This window comes from Erythrolamprus reginae, chromosome 10 (assembly GCF_031021105.1).
Source record: "Erythrolamprus reginae isolate rEryReg1 chromosome 10, rEryReg1.hap1, whole genome shotgun sequence".
Taxonomy (NCBI): domain Eukaryota; kingdom Metazoa; phylum Chordata; class Lepidosauria; order Squamata; family Dipsadidae; genus Erythrolamprus; species Erythrolamprus reginae.
The window spans coordinates 37,230,321-37,243,343 of record NC_091959.1 but is presented as its reverse complement, the minus strand read 5'-3'; the positions used below and the strand labels follow the sequence as shown (position 1 = coordinate 37,243,343).

Below are 13,023 nucleotides of genomic sequence, written 5' to 3'. Positions count from 1 at the left end.
AGGATAGAAGGATAGGAGATAGATAGATAGATAGATAGATAGATAGATAGATAGATAGATAGATTAGATAGATTAGATAGATAGATAGATAGATAGATAAGAGAGAGAGAGATTAGAAAGAAAAGATAGATGATAGATGGATAATAGAGGGAAAGAGAGAGAGATAGGCAGCTAAGCACGGTAAGTAGGTAGGTAGGTAGGAGAGAGAGAGAGAAAGAAAGAAAGAGAGAGAGAGAGAGAGAAAGAGGGAGAGAAATGCAGGTGTTAGTTCTTCTTTGGTTTACATGGACTGAAAAGGTGAATCTTGTCCCATTGAAAATGGAGTCCTCCATGATGCCACATCCCTTTCCCAACAGCCTGTCCTTATATACTGCCAAGGTGTGGCCAAATGTCCCATAGATCTATTTAACGCCAAGAACCCCTTCTAGTGAGATATTCGTGCCTAGATCTCATTCTTCTTATCCTTGCATCTAACAGGGGGTCCTGATCCTCAAAGTCCCCATCATCCTCTGACTCACTCAGTCCCATAACTGGGGGTGCTACAGTCTCTGGTGGTTCCTCATTCTCCAATTCCCCTTCACTCTCACTCTCAGACTCGGGTGACAAAAACACTGGGCTACGATGCCAGTACTCCTCCGACTCCTGGTCCTCGAAATCTATGACCAGGTGAACCGGACATAGACTACTCAAACAGGATGAACCTCAAGAAAAATAACTAATAAAGTTATCCACTCATCATTATTAGCTCAGCAACTAAGTAGATAAACTTGGCAGTAACATAAAAGACATTCCATAAGTCATTCTAAAATTTATGACTAATTAATAAAGAAACAAGTAATAAATCCACATGATAATTTATGCTTCAGAGCAAGTTCGGGATGAAGAGTCATCACACTGCAAGGGAGTATACACAACAGTTGTTGGGGTTTTGTGCGTGTGTGTTTTGGATCGCTGTTGCTATTATTAAATTGCAGAAATTGAGAGGTCTCAAATAACTAATCCAGTTTCTAAAAACTGTTGAAAAACTGGAGAGGAAAGCAAAGTTGAAAGAAAATAAACCACCTCAATTTTAATGAAATATGTACTCCTGGGGTTCCCCCCCCCCCATGTTCTAAAAATAGCTTTCCCAAAAAACTCAAAATAATGGGTAGAGAAAGCTGGAATGAAGCTGCTTTCACAGAAGGCCGCAAGCTGGCCACAGATGTTTTAAATACATTCGTGTCTTGAATGGAGGGTTTTCTGATGTGGTTGGTGTTTCCTTGCTCCTCTTGGAGGAAGGTTCTTCTGAGCCTACTAGAACGACCAATGTTTCATCACAGGTTACTGTTTGCACTGAGCAGACATGTAAAAATATCGCAGTTTGAGTTCATGCAGAGAAATGCAAAGCAATTCTGATTTTTGCTCTGCCAGGTAAAGTTTCTTTTTAGACCAAACTCAAAACAAAACAGACCCCAAAAAATCTCAGCTTCCCTTCGGGAAACAAAAAAAATATCACAATTTCCTACTAAGGAAAAATTTCTTCCCGTGTAGGATTTGGAAATTTCAGGCGACGTTTCGACGAGGTCCCACTCGTCATCTTCAGGCTGGTGTTTCTGTCCTTGTTCTAGGGCAAACACAGCGAGACCTGAGCTGCCTTCCTTCTATAAATACTGGTGGCTGGGTGTGGTTTGATGGCTCAGCAATTGCCTGCTGTGTAGAGACTTCCTGGTGAGTCAGTGGGGTAACACCCAGGGTCGTTGATGTAACTGAGGTATGCTGATTAGTTAATGATTGTGGATTAGGCGTGATATCCTGAGTAGTTGGAGCTTGCAGGCTACTTGATTGTTTTGCAATGTGTGTTCTGAGTCTGGTTTCAGTTTCTATGGCTGGGATACGTTTGAGGGCTGGTTTCCAGATGTCTGGTAGGCAGGAGGTATCATCCCTCTTGTTCATATTTTGGGGATGTTTTTCTATCTCAATGGCTTCCATGATTATTCTTTTGCTGTAGTGTTCTGTTTTGGAAATTAATTTGGTACTGTCAAAATCAATTTCATGTCCTGTAGTTTTGAAGTGTTGGAAAAGGGAGGTGGTTTCTTCTTTTTTTCCTTAATGCATTTTTATGTTCTGCAACACGTGCATTTACTCTCCTGTTAGTTTGTCCAATATATGTGGCTGGGCAGATTTTACACGGTATTTGATAAACTCCCTGGTTTTCTAGCTGGATATTGTCTTTGGGGTTTCTTAGGATGTTGGCTATTTTTTTATCTGTACCAAAGGCTGTCTTGATGTTGTGTTTGCGGATAATTTTGCTGATTTTACCTATGGTGCCTTTGATGTAAGGGAGGAGGGTGATGCCATTGTCCTGTTCTGTCTCTTGGTTCTTGGGGGGGGTGTCTCTTTTTGAAAAGTGCAGTAAACATGAAACAAATTGTCACCCCAGCGAGCGACACTGGTAAGGTTGTAAGTCGAGGACTTAACTGTTCACTTGAACAATTATGATCGGTCAAGCCACTCCCACCTGGTCACATGGCTGGCAAACCACTCCTACCCAGTCACATGACCATTAAGCCACGCCCACAAAATAAGCCACACCCACAGTATGGCAGTAAAAAAATTGGCTGCTCATTACTGCGCCATATCATATATATAAATAGTGTTATATCTATGTATATTAGCAATACATACTTGACAAATAAAATAAAATTGGTAGGCTGCAGCGATGAGCTCTTAACAAAGTTCTTGAGAAAATGACTTGCGGAACAAGCAACACCAAAGCATCTCTTGGAACACAAGCCACAACTCTTGGAGAGGTTGTGCTATCTGGGAGACCGCACAATGCTACAGATGTGTTCCCTGTTGTAAACAAAGGAACACATTGCCCTGGGGAGCCTATCTCCGAATGTCAGAATCTGGTGACCTCCATGCCGCTGGTCCTCAAGACGTATCTGGCATAATGCATAGCTAATCTCTTTAACCACCTGCTTCCTCCACCGGCTTCTCTTTCTAATCCCTGATCCCTGGAACATTTTGGTGCGACCTGAGCCGCTCTGCCTTTTGGGTTGGAAGGAAAAATAAATATTTCTCCTCCCCGGCCCCTCACCACCACCCACTCGAAACACATGCATACAACCCGAACAATTTACAGATGGGTTTTCCTCTTTGCTGCCCGTGGGGAAAAATAACCGTTGTTGTTTTGCAGAGACATTCCAGCTGCAGCTGTTTCAATTTAAGGTCGGGAAGCAAACCAATCAACGATGGACACCCTGGTGCATTTTGGGGTGGGGGAAAAGAAATCTCCATTTTGGAGGGAAGGGGGAGGATGTGGGGGAGGGTGACAAATATTTGATGTCTGCAGCGTCTCCATGAGAGAAGGGGGGAGAGGGAGAGGGAGAGAAGGAGGGAGAAAGAGAGGGAGGAAGGGAGGGAAGGAAGAGAACAAGAGAGAGAGGGAAGGAAGGATGGAAAGAGAGAGAGAAGGAAGGAAGGAAGGAAGGAAGGAGAGAGAGAGAGAGGGAAGGAAGGAGGTGGATAAAATGAAGACCCGGATTGTGGGAGCAATATGCTGGCTCTGTTAAAAAGTGCTATTGCTAACATGTTGTAAGCCACCCCGAGTCTAAGGAGAAGGGCGGCATAATAAATAAATAAAGGAAGGAGAGAGAGATAGAGAGAGAGAGGGAAGGAAGGAAGGAAAGAGAGAGAAAAGGAAGGAAGGAAGGAGGGAGAGAGGGAAGGAAGGAAAGAGAGAGGAAAGGAAGGAAGGAAGGAGAGAGAGAGGGAAGGAAGGAGAGAGTAAAGGAAGGAAGGAGAGAGAGAGGGAAGGAAGGAAGGAAAGAGAGTGAAAAGGAAGGAAGGAAGAGAGAGGGAGAGAAGGAAGGAAGGAAAGAGTAAGAAAAGGAAGGAGAGAGAGAGAAAGAGAGAGAGATGAGAGCAAGCTCGAGGTCGCCCACTCATCCACCATGTGTTGATCCTTTGGGAAACACTTTGGTTAGAACGTTCGCAGATCTAATTGAGGGCATCTTCAGTGGTCCAATGGTCCAACCTGCACCCTCAGTGGGAGCTTGGTAGGAAGATCTGATGAGGTTTGGGCTGGGAGTGTTGGCTGTCCAGGAATAGGGCAAGCCAATATAGGCAAGGAAAAGTGCAGTGGGGTCTGCTGAGAAAGGGTAACAATGACAACATCGAGAGGGAATTGTGGTGAGCCTCGGTGGTGCAGCGGTTAGAGTGCAGTACTGCAAGCTACTTCTGCTGATCACTGGCTGCCAGCAAATGGCAAATCAAATCTCAGTAGGCTCAAGATTGACTCAGCCTTTGATCCTTCCAAGGTCAGTAAAAGGAGGACCCAGATTGTTGGGGGCAATATGCTTACTCTCTGTAAACCACTTACAGTGGGCTGTAAAGCACTGTGAAGTGTTAAATAAGTCTAAGTGCTCTTGTTATTCCTCCTTCCTTCCTTCCTTCCTTCCTTCCTTCCTTCCTTCCTTCCTTCCTTCCTTCCTTTCATACAAACATAGAAGACCGACAGCAGAAAAAGACCTCATGATCCATCTAGTCTTCCCTTATACTATTTTTTGTATTTTATCTTAGGATGGATATATGTTTATCCCAGGCATGTTTAAATTCAGTTACTGTGGATTTTCCGACCACATCTGCTGGAAGTTTGTTCCAAGGATCTACTACTCTTTCAGTAAAATAATATTTTCTCATGTTGCTTTTGATCTTTTCCCCAACTAACTTCAGATTGTGTCCCCTTGTTCTTGGGTTCACTTTCCTATTAAAAACACTTCCCTCCTGAAACTTTTTTAACCCTTTGACATATTTAAATATTTCGATCATGTTCCCCCTTTTCCTTCTGTCCTCCAGACTATACAGATTGAGTTCATTCAGTCTTTCCTGATACGTTTTATGCTTAAGACCTTCCACCATTCTTGTAGCCCGTTTTTGGACTTGTTCAATTCTGTCAATATCCTTTTGTAGGTGAGGTCTCCAGAACTGAACACAGTATTCCAAATGTGGTCTCACCAGCGCTCTATATAGCGGGATCACAATCTCCCTCTTCCTGCTTGTTATACCTCTAGCTATGCAGCCAAGCATCCTACTTGCTTTTCCTACTGCCCAACCACACTGCTCACCCATTTTGAGACTGTCAGAAATCACTACCCCTAAATCCTTCCCTTCTGAAGTTTTTGCTAACACAGAACTGCCAATACAATACTTTCCTTCCTTCCTTCCTTCCTTCCTTCCTTCCTTCCTTCCTTCCTTCCTTCCTTCCTTCCTTCCTTACATACACACATACATAGTGCACAGGGTTTAGAATGTAGACCCATATTGTTGGGGGAAAGATGCTGACTCTGTAAACCGCTTAGACAAGGCTGGAAAGCCTTTTGAAGCGGCATATAAGTCTAAGAGTGCTATTGCTATTGCTATCACCATTTGCAATCTTCTGGACTAGCCTTCTGACAAGTCAATGGGGGAAGTTGGATTCAATTAATGACCATACGATTCACATTACAATTGCAGTGACCCACTTAACAACTACCTGGCCGAACCACAAAAATTCTGGGGTTGTAAGTCGAGCCCTATTTTTTATTATTATTATTATTATTATTATTATTATTATTATTATTATTATTATTATTAATTAGATTTGTATGCCGCCCCTCTCGGGAGACTCAGAGTGGCTCACAACAATAAAACAGTACAAATCCAATAGTTAAAGCAGTTTAAAACCCTTAATATAGAAAGCAATCATACATCTCATACAAACCATACATAAAACGAAACGGTCCATGGGAATCAGGGACCGCCTTCTGCCACACGAATCCCAGCAACCAGTTAGGTCCCACAGAGTGGGTCTTCTCCGGGTCCCGTCAACCAAACAATGTCGCTTGGCGAGACCCAGGGGAAGAGCCTTCTCTGTGGCAGCCCCGGCCCTCTGGAACCAACTCCCCCCAGAGATTAGAATTGCCCCCACTCTCCTTGCCTTTCGTAAGCTGCTTAAAACCAACCTCTGCCACCAGGCATGGGGGAATTGAGACCCTCTTCCCCCTAGGCCTTTACAATTCTATGCATGGTATGTCTGTATGTATGTTTGGTTTTTAGAATAATGGGTTTTTAACTGTTTTTAGTATTGGATTATTATTATATGCTGTTTTATTACTGTTGTTAGCCACCCCGAGTCTGCGGAGAGGGGTGGCATACAAATCAAATAAATAAATAAATAAATAAATAAATGAATGAATGAATGAATGAATGAATGAATGAATGAATGAACGAATAAATAAATAAATAAATAAATAAATAAATAAATAAATAAATAATTTTCCCCATGCCTGACGACAAATGTGGGTTTTAAGGAGTTTGCGAAAGGCAAGGATGGTGGGGGCAATCCTAATCTCCGGGGGGAGTTGATTCTAGAGGGTCGGGGCCCCCACAGAGAAGGCACTTTCCCTGGATCCCGCCAGATGGCATTGTTCCTGGTATGATGGCATTCTGCTAAAGATCCTATTTTATCCATCAAAGCTCTCTGGAGAACTTCACCCCAAAAGTCTCGGTCAGCTCAGTCTATTTCAGACCAAGAGCAAGAATATAAAATCCACGTTGCCTTCTGGAATGTATCATTTAACTGGCCACATGCTTTGAAGGTTTGCACTGAGAGCTTTAGGAAAGTTATAAAAAGTTCCTGGAACTGCAACATATGATCATAGCAGTATAAATTAAATCGCTGTTCTGCATATCGGCTACAGGCCAGCCAAGAACTTGGCAAACAAGGGACAGGGGAGAGAGAGAGCTGGGATGATTTTAACAACTTCTTCTACATCTTAGCAACATCTCCATCACCCGTGGTCCTGATTTCATACTAATTTATTTATTTATTCATTCATTCATTCATTCATTCATTTATTCATTCATTCATTCATTTGTCCAATAGACAAATACATAGGAAGAAAAATAGACATGTAGTAATCTATATAAGGGTAAAGTGAACTTAGAGGAGAGGATATATGAAAGGAAGAGAATATATGTGACATAGGGGAAGGTTTGCCTATTTGCCGATGACTCTAAAGTGTGCAATAGGGTTGATATTCCTGGAGGGGTCTGTAATATGGTAAGTGATTTAGCTTTACAAGATAAATGGTCAAAGCAATGGAAACTGCAGTTTAATGTTTCCAAATGTAAAATAATGAACTTGGGGAAAAGGAATCCTCAATCTGAGTATTGCATTGGCAGTTCTGTGTTAGCAAAAACTTCAGAAGAGAAGGATTTAGGGGTAGTGATTTCTGACAGTCTCAAAATGGGTGAGCAGTGTGGTCGGGCGGTAGGAAAAGCAAGTAGGATGCTTGGCTGCATAGCTAGAGGTATAACAAGCAGGAAGAGGGAGATTGTGATCCCCTTATATAGAGCGCTGGTGAGACCACATTTGGAATACTGTGTTCAGTTTTGGAGACCTCACTTACAAAAAGATATTGACAAAATTGAACGGATCCAAAGACAGGCTACAAGAATGGTGGAAGGTCTTAAGCATAAAACGTATCAGGAAAGACTTCATGAACTCAATCTGTATAGTCTGGAGGACAGAAGGAAAAGGGGGGACATGATCGAAACATTTAAATATGTCAAAGGGTTAAATAAGGTTCAGGAGGGAAGTGTTTTTAATAGGAAAGTGAACCCAAGAACAAGGGGACACAATCTGAAGTTAGTTGGGGGAAAGATCAAAAGCAACATGAGAAAATATTATTTTACTGAAAGAGTAGTAGATCCTTGGAACAAACTTCCAGCAGACGTGGTTGGTAAATCCACAGTAACTCAATTTAAACATGACTGGGATAAACATATATCCATTGAAAGATAAAATACAGGAAATAGTATAAGGGCAGACTAGATGGACCATGAGGTCTTTTTCGGGCCGTCAGTCTTCTATGTTTCTATGTTTCTATATATGATAAGTGAGAGAAAGGAAAGACAATTGGACAGGGGACGAAAGGCACACCAGTGTTATCTACTTGTCTACTATAAGACGCACCAGAGTATAAGACATGCCTTAGTTTTGGGGACGAAAAGGGGGGGAGGATTAAGCCTTAAAATTTTGGATTTTTTTTATTCCCCTCATCTCACCTTCTTCCTTCAGCAGCAACTGTTCTCCTCCTCCTCTTCTTCCTCCTCCTCCTCCTCCCACCCAAATTCCAAGCTTTTATTTCTTTCCTAATGGGTTTGCACACATTCTTTGCTTTTACATTGATTCCTATGGGAAAAATTGCTTCTACTTAAGAACGTTTCTACTTAAGAACCTGGTCACGGAACGAATTAAGTTCTTAAGTAGAAGTACCACTGTATAAGTCCCCCCAGATATCAGAGTTGCCCCCACCCTCCTCGCCTTTCGCAAGCTCCTTAAAACTCACCTCTGTTGTCAGGCATGGGGGAATTGAAATTTCCCTTCCCCCTAGGCTTATAGAATTTATACATGGTATTTATTTATTTATTCATTCATTCATTCATTCATTCATTTAATTTTTTTATGCCGCCCTTCTCCTTAGACTCAGGGCGGCTTACAACATGTTAGCAATAGCACTTTTTTAACAGAGCTAGGCTATTGCCCCCACAATCCGGGTCCTCATTTTACCCACCTCGGAGTCGGAAGGATGGAAGGCTGAGTCAACCTTGAGCCAGTGATGAGATTTGAACCACTGACCTTCAGATCTACAAGTCAGCTTCAGTGGCCTGCAGTGCAGCACTCTACCTGCTGCGCCGCTTGTATGTATGAGTGGTTCTTTAAATTGGGGTTTTTTAAGATTGTTTTTAACATTAGATTTGTTTACATTGTCTTTTTATATTGTTGTTAGCCGCCCCGAGTCTTCGGAGAGGGGCGGCATACAAATCTAATAAATACAAATACAATACAATACAAGTCTAAGTGCTTTTGTTATTGCTGTAGTAGGAACAACCTTCTTAGATCTTGAATGCACTTACAGTCAGATAGTTCGAGTGAGACTGTTGATCCTGTCAGATATACAGTATATATACCCTCCATACAAAATATAGATTATATCAAGTCAGACGTTTCTTAGATAAACTGCACCAGGCTTGCTATGCCATCCTTATAAGGTCCAGAATGAAATATCTCCCTCTTCAGATCATCTGACATAGAATGAAGCTGAACCGGTCTACAGATAGAATCCTATAGCAAAGTTCAACATTTGCTACTGAAGGCTTGGTAGGAAACCCCATTCATTAAATTGAGTTGAAAGGACATCTTTGATGGGGATGTAATTCATCTAAAGATCATCGGTGGAGTTTGGCACATTATTTAGCATCAGGCTGGAGCGATCTGGCAATTGTCAGAGATTCTGGGATTTTTTTAAAAAAGCAAGAAAAAGCTTCAAATTCACTGGAGCATCTGACTAAGGATAAAATAGCAGAATATTAGTGCTGGAAGGGACCATGGAGGTCTTCTAGTCCAGTGATTTTCAACCTTTCTTGAGCCGTGGCACATTTTTTACATTTACGAAACCCTGGGGCACATTGAGTGGGGGGGGGGGCGGCTAAAAAAAAGTTTGGACCAAAAAAAATTCTCTCTCTTCCTCCCTTTCGCTCTATTTCTGTCTCCCTCCCTCTTTCTCTCCCTTCATCTTTCTTTCTCTCTCTCTCTCCATCCCTCTTTCTTTCTCTTCCTTCCTTCCTCTCTTTTTTGCTCTCTTTCCCTCCCTCCCTCCCTCTATGTCTTTCTCTCTCTCCTTCCCTCCCTCTTTCTCTCTCTTGCTTTCTTTCTCTCTTGCTCTGTCTCTTTCTTTCTCTCTTGCTTTCTTTTTCTTGTTCTCTTTCTCTCGCTCGCTCGCTCTTTCTCTCTCTTGCTTTCTTTCTCTCTCTCTTTCTTTCTTTCTCTCTTTCTTTCTCTCTCTCTTCCTTTCTTTCTCTCTCTGAGCTTCGCGGCATACCTGACCATGTCTGGCGGCACACTGGTTGAAAAACACTGTTCTAGTCCATCCCCCTGCTCAAGTAGGGGGACCTATACCATTTCAGAAAGTTGATTGTCCAGTCTCTTGTCATTTCTCACAGTCACTCATGCCCTCATCACCTCGAGGTTCGATTACTGCAACGCTCTCTACATGGGGCTACCTTTGAAAAGTGTTCGGAAACTTCAGATCGTGCAGAACGCTGCCGCGAGAGCCATCGTGGGGCTTCCCAGATTCGCCCACGTTTCTACAACACTCCGTGGCCTGCATTGGCTGCCGATCAGTTTCCGGTCACAATTCAAAGTGTTGGTTATGACCTTTAAAGCCCTACATGGCATTGGACCAGAGTACCTCCGGAACCGCCTGCAACCACACAAATCCCAGCGGCCGATAAGGTCCCACAGAGTTGGCCTTCTCCGGGTCCCGTTGACTAAACAATGTCGTCTGCCAGACCCCAAGGGAACAGCCTTCTCTGTGGTGGCCCCGGCCCTCTGGAATCAACTCCCCCCGGTGATTAGAACTGCTCCCACTCTCCTTGTCTTTCGTAAACTACTGAAGGCCCACCTATACTGCCATGCATGGGGGATTTGAGACATCTTTCCCCCAGGCTCCTTATAGTTTATGTTTGGTATGTATGTGTTGTTTGGTTTTAATATGATAGGGTTTTAGTTATTTCTTTTAATATTAGATTTGTGCCACTATAATATTGTTTTTATCATTGTTGTGAGCTGCCCCGAGTCTTCGGAGAGGGACGGCATACAAATTTAATAAATAATAATAATAATAATAATAATAATAATAATAATAATTATTATTATTATTATTATTATTATTATTATTATTATTATTATTATTAAAAGCTTTCAGTGATGGAGCACCATAACTTCTTAAGGCAAACTGTTCTGTTGGTTAATTATTTTCACTGTCAGGAATTTTCTTCTTAATTATTTTCTGATGTGGTTGGTGTTCCTTGCTCCTTTTGCAAACCTCAGGAATCCTTCAGTGAGGTTGGAGGAAGGTTCTTCTGAGCCTAGTAGAACTATTAGACCAATGTTTCATCACAAGTTACCGCTTGCACCAAGCAGACATCTAAAAATAGTTTAGTTTCATAGTTTGATTTCATGCAGAGAAATGCAAATAAATTCTCCTTATGCTCAGCCAAGTAAAGCTTCATTTTAGACCAAACTCAAAACAAAAGAGACAAAAAACCCCTCAGTTTCTGTTGTGGTTGGCATGTCATAGGTCTGTTTTATTGCCGACAGAGTTAGGTAGTGCAGTTTCCTCAGACGAAGAAGAAGGTGGGAGTGACTTGGAAGAGGGGGGCTTGGCACACAGCCCAGGAAGCCAATCTCCATTATCTTCAGTCGATTCAGATGAGGAAGTGTTAGACCCACCCATGCGCAGAATTATGCATCGAAGAGACCAACTGAAGAAATATTACAGGAGATAAGAGAGGCCACCTGTGTTTGGGTGGGGCTCCAGTCATTAGAGCTGCTGATATAAATAGCAGCGTGCTGGCTTGGCCGTTGTGGAAGATTATTTGATCGTTGTTTCTTCAGGACCGTGCCTTGCTGTTTCCAGACTTTGTTTGGTGATTTTTCACGACTTTGAGACCAAAGCAGAGCAAAGTGTGTGTGTCTCACTTCGTGGAAGAAGGAGGGCTGTGACGTTCCTTCACAGCTGCTAGCTAAGTACTTAAGGACTGATTAAGGGGATTGTACAGACTACTAGGTTGTTTTCGGATGAGTGCTCTTTGCAATACAAAAAGGGTGCTTTGTTTCTTTTGAATTTTTGTGATAAAGAACATTGTTTTTGAACTTTCAAGTGTGTGTGTGTCTGAAATTTGTACCCTTGAATTTTCAGGAGACTCTTACCATAGAGCCCAGCAGAACAGTTTCCAGCCGGGAAACACCCCCCCCCCCCCCAAAAAAAAAAATCACAATTTCCCACTGGGAACAATTTCCTACAAAAAACTTTTTTTTTTTTTTTTTGCAGAAGCGAACTGGTGTGACTTCTAGCAGCATAACAGGGGGAAGGATACTGCAAAATCAACTCCCCCGGAGATTCGAATTGCCCCCACCCTCCCCGTCTTTTGCAAGATGTTAAAGACCCACTTATGTTGCCAGGCATGGGGGGGACTGATTCCCCCCCCCTCTTTGCTGATAATAGCACTTGAGAGTGGTATGATTGTGTAGTACTTATTGCTTTTTTAACATTAAGGGATTTTAACTTCAGTTTTACTAATATTAGATTTGTACCACTGTTTATTGTATTTTATTATTGTTGTGAGCCAGCCCGGATCCTTGGAGAGGGGCGGCATACAAATCTAATAAAATATTATTATTATTATTATTATTATTATTATTATTATTATTATTATTATTATGTCAATACAACACAGCAAATGAGATCACTATGCTGGATTTCGTATTTCATCACCAGTCGGGCACTTCCCAAGCACCTAGGACTGCGTGATGTAGCGGCGAATTATATTTGCCGATCCCAGTAAAGTGGCCTTTTGCAATTGACAGATGGAGATTTTGTCAATTCCGATGGTTTTCAAATGTCCGCTGAGATCCTTTGGCACTGCGCCCAGCGTGCCAAGTACCACTGGGACCACTTTCACGGGCTTATGCCAGAGTCGTTGCAGCTCAATTTTTAGATCTTCGTATTTCACTAATTTCTCTAGCTGCTTCTCCTCAATTCTGCTGTGCCCTGGGATTGCGATGTCGATGATCCGTACTTTCTTTTTCTCCACAATCAGGATGTCTGGTGTGTTATGCTTCAGAATTCGGTCAGTCTGAAGTCGGAAGTCCCACAGTAGTTTTGCTTGCTCATTTTTGACCACTTTTTCGGGCTTATGATCCCACCAGTTCTTTGCCACTGGTAAATGGCAGTTCCAGCACAAGTTCCAGTGGATCATCTGTGCCACAGCATCATGTCTATGCTTGTAGTCAGTTTGTGCAATCTTTTTGCAGCAGCTGAGTATGTGATCGATTGTTTCATCTGTTTCTTTACAGAGTCTGCACTTTGGATCGTCTGTTGATTTTTCAATTCTGGCTTTGACAGCATTTGTTCCAATGGCCTGTTCTTGTGC

General features: G+C 42.3%; 1 protein-coding gene across 1 annotated transcript in view; it reads right to left on the bottom strand.

The window, feature by feature from the left end:
* The window catches only part of ADGRD1 (adhesion G protein-coupled receptor D1), a 191,885-nt gene that overhangs the window by 123,755 nt on the left and 55,107 nt on the right, over window positions 1-13,023 (bottom strand). The window contains exon 13 of the mRNA XM_070761993.1: window positions 469-682. Within this exon, the coding sequence (XP_070618094.1) occupies window positions 469-682 (214 nt within the window). The remainder of the gene's footprint in view (window positions 1-468; window positions 683-13,023) is intronic.